The sequence below is a fragment of the Mustela lutreola genome, chromosome 4, assembly GCF_030435805.1.
Source record: "Mustela lutreola isolate mMusLut2 chromosome 4, mMusLut2.pri, whole genome shotgun sequence".
NCBI lineage: Eukaryota > Metazoa > Chordata > Mammalia > Carnivora > Mustelidae > Mustela > Mustela lutreola.
In genome coordinates this window covers 53222060-53235836 of record NC_081293.1, presented here as the reverse complement: position 1 = coordinate 53235836, position 13777 = coordinate 53222060, and the positions used below count along the sequence as shown (strand labels likewise).

Genomic DNA, 13777 nt, shown 5'->3' with positions numbered 1-13777 from the left:
TATGAAAGTTATTATGCCAGGAAGTTGAATTATTCTCCCTCATTCTCCCAAAAACTAGTTTTATAATTTAGGCAGTTTCTTACTCATCTTTGTCAGTGCAACAGAGTAGACACCTCATAAATGTTTGCTGAATGAAGAAAGGAAGCAAGCAAAGAAGGAATCATTCAGAGACCCTGATGTCCTATGAAGAAAAGGAAGGGCTCTTAGTTCTTGAGCACCTACCTGGTTTAAGGCCACATGCATCTGATCCACCAAGAACACATAGAGCTCACTAATAAATGTCTGCAGTTCCTCCTGGCTTTCAAATGGTGTTGTCTTCAAATACTTCTCTCTCACAATCTTTACTACAGCATGCTGTGAGAGACATAGATCATCCATTTGATTATATAGAGTCCAGCACCACACTGACAACATAGGCCTCCCTTGAGCCCTGGTCTAAGGCTCATCAGAACTTCAGAAAGTGATTAATTTCTCCCTTGGTAACTACTAGAAAGTCAGGTCTCTGATTTTCCCCCAGTCAGCATACTCTGCATAACTTCTTTTCTCGACGCTCTCTCTAATACAGTCAATGCAGAATATGTGAAGAGAGCCATAAAGCTAAAGAAGACCTCAGCATTAGGTTTATGCATTACATATCTCATGGTGACCACATGATACAAGAGGAAAAGGTGTGATTTGACAATCTAGAGAATGGAATTCTAATTCTACCACTGTACAACCTCAAAAATTGAAGTTACTACCTCATTTTCCTCATTTGTTATATGGATGTGTACTTCTGGTCTTATTATCTTACTCAGAAAATTATTGAGAAGCCAAAGAAAGATAACAAGTAGGTGATAAAACTTAAAATGCTGTACAAATAACATATCGCTGTAGCCATGACAGTACCCCCTTCCCAGCTAACATTATTGCCAGGTTTTATACTAAGCACTTTCCATGTATCATATTATTTAATTCTCATAATGACTTCACGAGATAGTATTATTATTATTCCTCATCATTACACAAAGTAATTAAATCTCAGAGAGGTAAAGTCATTTGACCATTCAGCTAGTAATGGTAGAACCAGGAATCAAACTAAGTTGTGAATATGCCACCTACTGAGAAGAGCTCCTCACCTCCATGGGCATCAGTTGTTTTTCACCTTATTACTTCCATGTGCTTTCTTTGTATCTGTTATGTACAGTACAGAACACATGATAAATGTGCACAGAGAGGCAATCCAGCATAGTTAAGAACGTGAATTCTGGAGCAAGAAGGCTGCCTGAATATGAGTCTCATCTTTACCCTTTATTAGTTCTACGCTCTTGGGGAAATTACTTAACCAATTAATACTGAATTTCTCCAACTGTAAAATGAAGACTATCTACTTCATAGCGTTGTTGTTAGGATTAAATTAGTAAAATACAAAGCATTTAAAAATTTGTCTGGTGACCAGGTGGTGGGTATTAGGGAGGGCACAGATTGCATGGAGCACTGGGTGTGGTGCAAAAACAATGAATACTTTTACGCTGAAAAGAAATAAATAATTTTTTTAAAAAATTTGCCTAGTGTACTGCAAATGGTCAATAAAAGCAACATGGACGGGACTGGAAGAGAGTATGCTGAGTGAAATAAGTCAAGCAGAGAGAGTCAATTATCATATGGTTTCACTTATTTGTGGAGCATAACAAATAGCATGGAGGACAAGGGGAGTTAGAAAGGAGAAGGGAGTTGAGGGAAATTGGAAGGGGAGGTGAACCATGAGAGACTATGGACTCTGAAAAACAATCTGAGGGTTTTGAAGGGGCGGGGAGTGGGAGGTTGGGGGAACCAGGTGGTGGGTATAGGAGAGAGCACGTATTGCATGGAGCACTGGGTGTGATGCAAAAACAATGAATACTATTATGCTGAAAATAAATTTTAAAAATGTTTAAAAAATTTTTTTAAAATAAATGTTAACCATTATGATGCAGAAGATTATCACTAAGTAAATATTTCTCAAATATTAGTGATTCTGTGGACTATGGAAAGGTAGGTAATGGGAGACAGAGAATTAGTCATGGAATCAATACCAGGGACAAAGTTTCTACCTGCCACAGTAATATGAAACCTGGCTCAAAATCTGGCCTAGCCTCAAGTAAAGACTTAAAACCAAGGCTTTGCACAAGTGGAGCTTCTCATGTTCTATCAGATGGAACATAACTCTTGGCACCAACAGCAAGGAGTGTGGAAGCATAGCTGAACATGACCACAGAAAAACTAATAATTAGGAATGTAGAAAAGAAGCCTCATAAAACTCCATTGAACAATTAAAGGAAGATTTACCTTGAGCTGTTCTTTGAAAGCGAAGTATTTTCCAGAGCAGTTAAGTTCATAGCTGAGCAGGCACTTCTGCTCCTCCACGGTTTCACTATCCATGTTATTCCCCAGTTTGGCCACCTGTTTTCCAAACATCCTATGATACTCATCCAGAATAGCTCTAGAAATATTCTTGATCTGCATGTGGTAGTCACTCACTGCCTAGCAAAATACAAAATATCTGGTAAAGAGGCTGCAAAGAGATCAAGATATATAATGGAAGTCTGAAACTGGATTGGGTTTTACATTCAATAATGCTTTAGGTATAAATTGCCCTTTACTTTTCAGCTCAGAGACTACCAGCCAAAGAGGAAACACTATTCACTATTCATTTTATGTCACTGGTCACAAAAAGAACCAGAAGAGAAATATGTGAAGCTACAATTTCTCACCCCCTCTAGAAAACATACTGAAGAATCCATGCCTTATTTTCAAGTGGGTGCACTCAACACTTTATTACTTATAGTTTCACCGTGGCTTTGGCACTTGCCTTCTGAGCTCCTCCTGTCCGACGGGTAAGAGGCGGCCTTGGAGGAATCATTTCCTTGACCCTGTACCGAAGAAAATGACAAAAACAAACTTTATTATCTGCAGATTTATGTTCTCTTATTCCTACTTCCAAAGGGCCTGTACGGGAGAGATCTATGTTTTGTTTCCACATCATGCTTGAGCATTACAATTCTCTCATGTAAAAGTCTAGATGTGAACCACAGAACAGTATGTGGCTATGGATTTGATAGGAAAGAAGCCAGCTACCCAGAAATCAGCAAAGTTGTACTTTTGGCTAATTTCAGCCCAGTTTTACTCTTATACATTTTTTTAAACTGTTACTGCACTCAAGAGACTGCCTGACTCAGGAGTTGGCAAGAAATGGGTGTTATGATGAAGTGTACTCCATAGAGTCTCTGAAAGAATGAAGTTTTAGAAGTCTAAATGGCACAGGCAAGTGAATACTTTTCTTTCCTCTTCATCTAGGATAAAAAGTGTCCTCTTGGTACACATAATTTATGACTGCATTAAATTATAATATTGATATCAGATGTTGTGTTAAGAAAATGTATCTTGTTACTATCAACCTAGTTATGCCAAAACTTCTACCTTCCATTTTCTAGAGATCTTACAAAAACTAGAGGAAATTAAGTTCTTAGCTTTTCCTCCTTATAGTTTCAGATTCCTGCTGATGTATACAGTACTACCTTAAAGTTTACAATCAAATATACAAATTCAATTTTTCTTTAATAGGTCCTATGTAATTATATACCTCTGCTCATTATTTCTAATTTTAGTTTTATTTATTTTAATTGGTAATTATATCCTATGATTCAAAACTTATGAGGTATAGAAATAATATATACTAAATTGTCTCCTTGTTGACAACCTTGTTGTCCAGCCACCCAATTTCCTCTCCAGAGACAATGTTATTTATTCACTCATTCAAGACATATAGAGTGCCTACCATCCATCAGGCACTTTTCTAAGTGTTGGGGATAGAGCATTAAACAAATTAGGCAAAAACTCTTGCCCTCATGGAACCTATATTCTAGTGGGAAAAGAAAGACAATTATTAAGATAAATATTTTAGTGATATGCGCCACAGAGAAAAATAATGCAGGAAGGCAGATGGACTATGTTGGCGGCTAGGGTGGTGAAGTAGGGAAACACATTTCATCAAGACACTTACTGAGACAGTAACATTTGAGTAAAGACCTCAGGGAAGTGAGGAAGCAAGTTGTGTAGATACCTAGGATAAGGAAAGTACAAGCAGAAGGGAACAGAAAGTGTAAAGGCCTTGCTGCAACAGTATGCCTCGCATGTGTAAAGAACAGCAGGAAGCCAAGTATGAATGGATAGAAAAAGTGAGAGCAAAGTACATAATGAATACATAGGCACTTGTAGGCCATTGTAAGGATTTAGGCTTTTACTCAGAGTGTGCCAGGGAGTCACTAGTAGTTTCTGAGCAGAGGAGTTAGTTACATGAGTTGACCTCCACTTTAACACAACCAATATAGAAGGCTATATTAAGAATAAATTGTCCAGGGGCACCTGGGTGGCTCAGTGGGTTAAGCCTCTGCCTTCGGCTCAGGTCATGATCCCAGGGTCCTGGAATCGAGCCCCGCATCAGGCTCTCTGCTCAGCGGGAAGCCTGCTTCCTCCTCTCTCTCTCTGCCTGCCTCTCTGCCTACTGCCTACTTGTGATCTCTCTCTCTGTCAAATAAATAAATAAAATCTTAAAAAAAAAAAAGAATAAATTGTCCAACTGTCCATCAACTAAAGAATGGGGGAAAATGTGGTATACCCATATAGTGAAATATTATTCAACAACAAAGAAAATAAGTACTGATACATGCCACAGTATGGATAAACCTTGATAGCATTATGTTAAATGAAAGAAGCCAGTCACAAATACCACATATTGTATGATTCCATTTATATGAAATGTCCAAAGCTGGAAAATTTATACAGACAAAAAGTAGATACATGGTAGCCTAGGGCTGGGGGATTCTGGGAGAGGGATGGCATGAGGGTTGGGAGGAAATGTAGAGTGACTGCTAATATGTATGAGATTTCTTTTAGGGGTAAGAAAAATGTTATAAAGTTGATTGTGGTGAAGGCTGTATTACTCTATGAGTATACTAAAAACCAGTGGTTTGGGTACAGTTTAAATGGGTGAAGTGAATGGTATGTGGACTATATCTCAATAAAGCTTTTACATTATAAAAATAATAAACTGAAGGATAGAATGGTAGATGTAGGGGAACCAGGTAAGAGATTACAATGATTCTGACCAGAGAGTTTGTGAGAATTAAATGTATGAATCCAGAGTTCAGGAGAGAGGTCCATGGTCCATATACAAATTTGAAAGCCATCAGCACTTAGATGGTAGGTAGAGCCATGGGACTAGATAAAAACCAAGGGAGTAAATGTAGATTGAAAAGGGTCCAAGGACTGAGCTCTGAGAGACTCCAACATTTAGAGGCTAGAGAGATAAAGAAGCCAGAGGAGGAGGAATAAAACCAAGAGAGTATAGTATTCTGAGAGCCTGGTAAAGAAAAAGCTTCAAGGAGGACTGAATCATTAAACACTAATAACAGGTCACAATGACTTTGAAAAGACCATTGGATTTAATAATGCAGTAGTCACTAATGGCCTTGCTAAGAACATTTATCTGTAAAGAAGTTACTGGAAGTGAGTTACTAGGATAAAAGACACATGCTTATGTATTTTAATAGCTATTACGACACTGTCCTCCCCAGGATTTTTACCAATTTATACTCTCACTAGTTTGAATGAGAGAACCTATTTCTAATGTGCTCACCAAGAACTTAATGAGTTATTAAGCTTTTTTGATCTTCTGCAATTAAAAAAAGGTATTTCAGGGTAGTTTTTAAATTTGTATTTCTGTTATTGTAAATGTAATTGAGCTTCTCTTTATGTTTAAGAGTGCATTAAATATATACATTGACAAAGATTCGGCAGTTAGGTACATATATGTCTCAGCCAGGAACCAAAGGCAAATCAACTTTTATGAATATTGGATCCACTATTCTAGCACTGCCATTCTTAATTTGTCTTTGGTCTATAATACTGACACTTGGTCTAGCTTGGAGGAGAAATATGACTTATACCTCTCTACAGCCAAAGAAAAACTCATAGGTAATAACCATATCTAATTAAAAAGTCTAGGGGCACCTGGGTGGCTCAGTGGGTTAAAGCCTCTGCCTTCAGCTCCGGTCATGATCCCAGGGTTCTGAGATCAAGCCCCACATCGGGCTCTCTGCTCCTAGGGGAGCCTGCCTCCTCCTCTCTCTCTCTGCCTGCCTCTCTGCCTACTTGTGACCTCTGTCTGTCAAATAAATAAATAAAATCTTTAAAAATAAATAAATAAATAAATAAAAGCCTCTACCTTCGGCTCAAGTCATGATCCCAGGGTCCTGGGACTGAGCCTTGCATAGGACTCTCTGCTCAGCAGGGAGCCTGCTTCCCTCCTCCCCCACCTGCCTCTCTGCCTACTTGTGATCTCTGTCTGTCAAATAAATAATTAAAATATATATTTTTTAAAAGTCTAAGAGCAGGGGCACCTGGGTGGCTCAGGTCTTGATCTCACAGTGGTGGGATGGAGCCCTGCATCAGGCTCTGCACTCAGCTGGAAGTCTACTTGAGATTCTCTCTCCCTCTCCCTCTGCACCTCCCCACTAGGCTTTCTCTCTCTCTTTCTAAAATAAATAAATAGGGGCTCCTGGGTGGCTCAGTTCATTAAGCATCTGCCTTTGGCTCAGGTCATGATCTCAGGGTCCTGGGATTGAGTCCTGCATCCAGATCTGTGCTTAGCAGGGAGTCTGCTTCTCCCTCTGACCCTCCCCCCATTATGCTCATGTGTGCACTCTATCTCTCTCTCTCTCCTCACTCTCTGAAATGAATAAATAAAATATTTTTTTTTAAAAATTTAAATAAATAAATAAATCTTTTAAAAAATAAGATTAAAAAAAATACTGTTCTGCATATTTGAGGGGCACCTGGCTAGCTCAGTTGGAAGAACACGTGATGCTTGATCTCAGGGTCATGAGTTAAAGCCACATTTTGGGTATAGAGATTACTAAAAATAAATAATAAAACTTAAAAAAATATTGTATTGCGTATTTGCAGATTGTTAAAAAAGTAGACCTTAAAAGCCCTCATCACAAGAAAAAAAATTTTGTATAACTCGCATGGTGACAGATATTAACTAGACTTATTGTGGTAATCATTTCAGTTTTACAACTATTGAATCATTACATTGTACACCTGAAACTAATAAAATGTTAAATTTCAATTGTACTTCAATAAAAAAAATTATAGAAAACTTGCACCTACATTTGCTATAAAACTTTCATTAAACTTGCTGTTATTTTGTCACTAAGTATTCCCTATGTAAGATCTCAAATGAGATATCTGTTTTAGAAATTAATGTCAGGAAGATATCTGATCTCTTTCAGAACTAGCATGGGTTCTCCTGTAGGATTAGAGCCGCCTAATTTATAGTACTTCCCTTTTTGTTAAACAAGAAAGATTTGATGCTTATTTATGAAAGTTCTATTTAATACTTTCTTTCTCTTTGTTTCCATGGCTTGAGCTTTCAACTTTCTATTTCCAGATTATCAATTTTATTTTATATATATCATTTATAGTAAATATTATCAACTTATTTTTGGAAAGGGATTAAATGCAAAGTTTTTAAAAGTTTTTAAACTTTTTGGTATTAAGGATAAATGTGCCACTACAAGCAAGTTATTTTCAAAAGAGGACTTCCAAATGTTTAATATGTGAAAATATGTTTAATCTCACTAAAACATTTATAATGTGGATTAAAATTAAAATGAGAAACTTTCAAAAAATTAAATCAAAATGAGAAAATATCTTCCCCTGTCAAAATAGCAAATACAAAAAAGTATTGTGTTGGTGAATGTATGAAGAAAGAGCAGGCTCATACACTACTTGCGGAACTGCAAACTTTTGGGGCTGCAACTTGGGGATATTTATCAAAGGCCTTAAAAATATCTGTAATAAATAATCTCCTTTCCTTTCATCCTGCATTGAGCATAGTGTCCCTCACATCAAAAGGTAAAGTCTAGATGTCAGCAAAATGATAGAGTAAAAAACTCTAAACTCCCATCCTTGTGTAGAGACACTGAAAATAATAATCAGAAACTGTCTGAACCAACTCTGCGAGAACTGTGGAAGACAATCAAGAGTTTACAGCAATGAAACAAATACTGAAAACCAAGAAAAAGGCAACGATAATAGTGGGCAAGCTTAGAGGCATTTTTACTTGCCCTTGCCTCATCCTATTCCCAGCTCAGGGCAACCTGCATTTCCAGTGTGGCACACTAGGCTCTGATTCTGAAGAAGCAGAGCAGTCCTTGTTCACAAGTTACTGCATTTGTTTTAACCTATCTGGGGCTACCTGAATGACTGACATACAGCACTCGATACTATTTTTCCTATCTGGAAAAGATAGAAAACCAGTGGGTGCACATTTCTCAAAAACATTGTAAGATTATAAAAAAACCCATAGCTCTGTGGGACAAAAGGTTGTGGTTGATATACAACAACCACCTAAGGCCTTGGAAGAAAAGCAGGTTTCTCTGGGAAATTAAGGTATTCAAAAGTACTTGTATAGAAGAATTTAGAAAGCTATATATATATGCTCAGGATGGGATACATGTTCAGAAAAAACTTGAAAAGACCTTAAGCTTCCACCATTAACTGATCCGTAGTCCCAGTACAAGCAGGAAGTGAAGGCTGAAGCAGAATTATAAACAGCCTAGTTAAGCAATAAAAGAATGCTCCAGGGGCACCTGGTTGGCTCAGTCATTTAAATGTCTGACTCTTGATTTTGGCTCAGATCACAGTCTTGGGGTCACGAGATTGAGCCCTACTTCAGGCTCCCTGCTCAGCAGGGAGTCTGCTTCTCTCCCTCTCTATGTGGTCCCCCTGCTCCCCCTGCTCGCATATGCTCTGTCCCTCTGTAAATAAATAAATAAATCTTTAAAAAAAAGAAAGAAACCTGAGAGAATGCTCCAGCATGTAATCATCGATTAAAAAAATTTTTTTTTGTTTTATCTTTATTTGTTTGATTATATCAAGATCCTGCCATTCAAGAAAATTTCAATCAAAATACTGGCTGAACACAACCTACAACTTCAACAATTAAGAATAGCAAACGCTGGGGAAGGGGAAAATCTGATTACCAAAGTTCCCACTTTATAATATCAAACTGTCCAGTTTTCAACTACAACAAAAAAAATCACAAGAGGTATTTTTAAAAAACATAAAAATATGGCTCTTTTGAAATACAAAAATAAATTGATATTGTCCCTGAGGAAGCCCAGACACTGGACTTGCTACAAAAAGATGTGAAATAAAACAACTTACTTGTGCTCGAAGAGTTAAAGGAAACCACAAACAAAGGATTAAGAACAATCAGGAAAATGATGTATAAACAAAATAAAAATAGAGTATCAATAAAGAGATAGAAATTTTTTAAAGAACCAAATAGAAAGTCTGTAGGTGAAAAGTACATTAACTGAAATGAAATTACTAGAGGGTTCAACAGATTTGGTCAGGCAGAAAAAAGAATGAGCAAACTTGAAGACAGGATAATTGAAATTACCTAGTCTGAGGACAGAAAGAAAAACAAACAAAAAGTAAACAGGGCCTAAAATATGTGGGACACCATCAGCATACACTATTTGTATGACCAACATACAGGTTATGGGAATCTCAGAAGAAGAGAAAGACAAAGGGCCAGAAAGACATGAATCTATATATCCAAGAAGCATAACAATTTCCAAGCAGAATAAACTTGAAAAGATCTACACTAAGACACATCATTGTCAAATCGTAAGAAGCCAAAGACAAGAGAACAACTCAAAAAGCAGTGAGAGGAGTTATTTGTCACATAAGATAAACAGATAATTTCAATAATGTCAATAAGAATAACCCAAGTCATGGAGGCCAGAAGGTACTAGGGTAACATATTTAAGGTTCTGAAAGAAAAAAATGCCAACCAAAAATTCTATATACAGCAAATTACCCTTCAAGAATGAAGAAAAAATTAACAAACAAAAACTAAGAGTCTATTAGTAAGATCTAATCTATACGAAATGCTAAAAGGAGCCTCTCGGGCTAAAAGGAAAGGATACTAGTCAGTAACTGGAAGGTAGCTGAAGAAATAACACTGGTAAAGGTAAATATGAAAATGAGTATTATTGTACTTTTGGTTTGTAGCTCCTGTTTATTTGTTTTTTGAAGGTAAATGCATAAAATAGTAGTTAGAAATCTTTGCTAACAGGCACAAAATGTATAAAAATATAATCTGTAACTGGGGTGCCTGAGTGGCTCAGCCTGTTGAGCATCTGACTCTTGATTTTGGCTCAGGTCATGATCTCAAGGTGATGAAGTCAAGCCTCCTATCTAGGTCTGCAGGAACATTACTCCCCATTTTATAGAGATAAAAAGAATAATAAGAGAATGTCATGAGCAATTGTATATCAACAAATTGAATAACATAGATGAAATGGATAATTTTCTAGAAACACAATCAAAGCACTATGGTACAATATAAAAACCATTTTTTAAAATCACATTTATTTATATGTGACATGGGTGTGTATGTTTGTGGTATGTGTGTATAATACAGAAACTTTACAGTAACTCCGGAAGGATAAGTACCAGTTTTTTAAAGTGGCTATCACTGGATGAGTAGAAATCTGAGTGTTTTTATATACTCAGATTATTATTATATTATATTATTATTTTATATTTTATTATATTATTATATTATACTCAGATATTATAATATACTCAATTTTTTCAAAATGTTTTTTTTATAATGAGTATATACTGCTTTTGTAATAAGAAAACCACAGTAATGAAAGAAATTTCATCTGAGGAAAAAAAACTTTCCGCTACTTAGCCTAGAAAAACTATATTTATGGGGACAATCTGAATTCCTTTTATTTATACCTAAAATGTTTTTGCAAAACAAGTATAAGAACCATTGCTACACACCTTTTGGCTAGCTCCTCTGGCATTCGCTTTGGAACCAAGGCTCTGTCCAGCTGAATCTCCAACACAATGTATGTCCCTGCTTCTATATATTGCTGTAAAGATATTTTTCTCTAATTTATTCTTTCCATTAAAAATAGATATATAAAAACAAATTTTAGTACCCTAACATTCAGGTACTAAATATATGTATATAGCATGATCTTGACTGTCAAAATATTTTTAATACAGAAAAATAACTGGAAAGAAAAGGTAACAGTGGTTATCTCTTGCAGAAAAGCATTTTCAATTTTATTCTTGGAAAGTTCAATCTTAGCTGAAGTGCTGTTTAACTTGTTCAATACTTTTCTTAGAACTGTTTTAAGTGAAGGCTATTCTTTCTGCCACCACACCTTCCAAGTCCTATGGAAATATTCACATAACGTTCTGATAGTCCCACTCACAGCATCTACATCACCATCTACCAACTGCAACCTGATGGACATTTTTACCCAGAATTTTGCCAGCATCCTAAATACAACATGTCCCAAACTGAACTTATCATTTCCCTTATATTGGCCTCTCTTTTGACTTTTCTCTTGAACCTGAGTTATCTTCTGCTTCTCTTCCTCAGCACCCTCAAACTTCCCAATTCCAGATCTTCTCTCTTCAAGTTTCTGACTTTCTTTTCTATGACCTCTTCCCTAAATCAGACTGGCACTAACACTCATCTGTACTATAATAAAAACCTATAAACTGATATTTGAAGCCCCCACCCCAACTCATTCTCTTTTTTTCACATCCTTGCAAGAGTTCAGCCCATTAAATGCATATAAGGTCTTATTTCCACATGATTTTAAAACATTTCATGTGAGTCTCCAAGATGAGGCTTAAGAGTCCCTCATCACCTATATAATGAAACCCAAACTTTTTAACAAGGCTTTCAACAAGCCTTTCTACAACTCAGTGTAGCCTCTCCTTTCTCACCTCCTTCTAGAATCTCTTTCTTTTCATTTCTCTACTCCATACACTAAATTAATTGATATACTCCAAATTCTGCTACCTTCTTTGTGCCTTGACTCAAGTATTCCCAGGCCCTGAAATGCTTACCCCCTCATCTTTATCTGGCAAATTTTTCTCTTCATCTTTCACTACTTAGAGCAGATGCCACCTCTTATATGTAGCCTTCTGAGATTGCTCCATTCTAGGAGTGATTAATTTGTCTTCTTTGAGCCCTCACTGCCCTTTTATTTGTACCTCTATTAAAGCATTCATCAAAATTCCATATTATGGTTAGTTTTATATAAATCTGTTTCATCCACCAGACCACTGAGTTCCTGAACACAGATGAGTAAAGGCTGCAGATTATAAATCTTTGCATTCCTCCTAGTGCATAAGACTAATGACAGACATAAACTTGTAATGTTAGAAAGGACCTTAAAGTTAACCTGGTACTACCTGCTCATTTTAGAGAATCTCAATAAGACAAAGAAATTACCTACAGCCATAAACTAGTCATGGGAAATATGGGATGGTAACTAAGATAACGAGCATTTTTCACAATATCATACTTAATTTTCCAACTCTTTATGCATAGTTACCTGTCCTTCTGGATTGTGGCTTGGAGAGGGTTCAACTTCCAAAGGAGTATCTGAGCTCTGAGATTTTATACTAGGTGCTTGCTGAAAGAAAGTGAACATACCACAAAAACTGAATTCTTATATGGTCTTACAGTGTTAGGAACAATGATCATTATGTTGCAACAAAATCTAAACTAAACTGATGCAATTTTCCAGATAAGAAATCAGTGCAAGCCTCTGGCATATAACAAAACTAGCAAAATCATCACCTTCTAAACAACCTACCAAATCCCCAGGCCTAAGCCTTCCTTCCAATTCCTTTTCTTTGACTGTTTTCTCTTCTTTCAGGTTCTTAGAAACAATAGGTTTCGACAATGGAGAATTAAATCCTCCTATTTTATTATTCTGAGTCAAAAGATGGCCAGTATCCCGGAACAAGCTGAATAAACATTTGGTCTGAAAAGAAACAACAAAAGAAAGCAGTGAATCACAGGCAAATGAGACAAATTTGAAAGAAACTCACATTATTTTTTAGCATCATTTAGTTTTCTAGATAATTTCAGCATTGTAGAATCAGAGGGAGATGGGAAAATGGAAATCTTTATTGACTGTCGTATTTATTGAACAGGTAAAACCATCATAGAAAGTTATCTGCCTATACTATTATTTAAATTATTATGAGGTGGGATACTGAGTGGCTCAGATGGCTAAGCATCTGCCTTCTGCTTGGGTCATGATCCCAGGGTCCTGGCATCTAGTCCCATATCCAGCTCTTTGTTCAGCAAGGAACCTGCTTCTCCCTGTCTGCCACTCCCCCTACATTCACCTACATGTGCATGTTCTCTCGCCTTCTCTCTCAAATAAATAAATAAATAAATAAAATTTTAAGTTATTATGAGGAAACCTTTCAACTTTGCCTGATTTTGGTGTTTCATAATTCTTATTCTCAGAAGGCTTTTAATCTTTGATACACAATTCCAGATTAACTTTAAGTGGTAGAATTGATTTCTGTATAAGAAATATTATCTAGGGCGCCTGGATGGCTAAGTGGGTTAAAACATCTGCCTTCATCTCAGGTCATGATCCCAGGGTCCTGGGATCAAGCCCCACATTGGGGCTATCTGTTCAGCAGGAAGCCTGCTTCCCTTTCTCTCTCTCTGCCTGCCTCTCTGCCTACTTGTGATCTCTGTCTGTCAAATAAATAATAAATAAAATCTTTTTAAAAAAAGAAATATAATCTAATATACTACTGGGCTACCAACTATAATAGGAAAAATAGGGCAAGTTTAAAGACTTTGTATGAGAAAATTCAAACTTTAGATAAATGACTG

The 13777-nt window shown here is 36.5% G+C and overlaps 1 protein-coding gene across 12 annotated transcripts in view; it reads right to left on the bottom strand.

Moving 5' to 3' along the window:
- Window positions 1-13777, bottom strand: part of CFAP70 (cilia and flagella associated protein 70) — a 109653-nt gene that overhangs the window by 49022 nt on the left and 46854 nt on the right. For all 12 annotated transcript variants that reach the window (XM_059169937.1, XM_059169936.1, XM_059169935.1 and 9 more), the window contains 6 exons: window positions 12732-12902; window positions 12468-12548; window positions 10891-10982; window positions 2827-2891; window positions 2308-2498; window positions 223-354 (listed from right to left, as the gene is read on the bottom strand). In XM_059169937.1, coding sequence (XP_059025920.1) covers window positions 223-354; window positions 2308-2498; window positions 2827-2891; window positions 10891-10982; window positions 12468-12548; window positions 12732-12902 — 732 coding nt within the window. The remainder of the gene's footprint in view (window positions 1-222; window positions 355-2307; window positions 2499-2826; window positions 2892-10890; window positions 10983-12467; window positions 12549-12731; window positions 12903-13777) is intronic.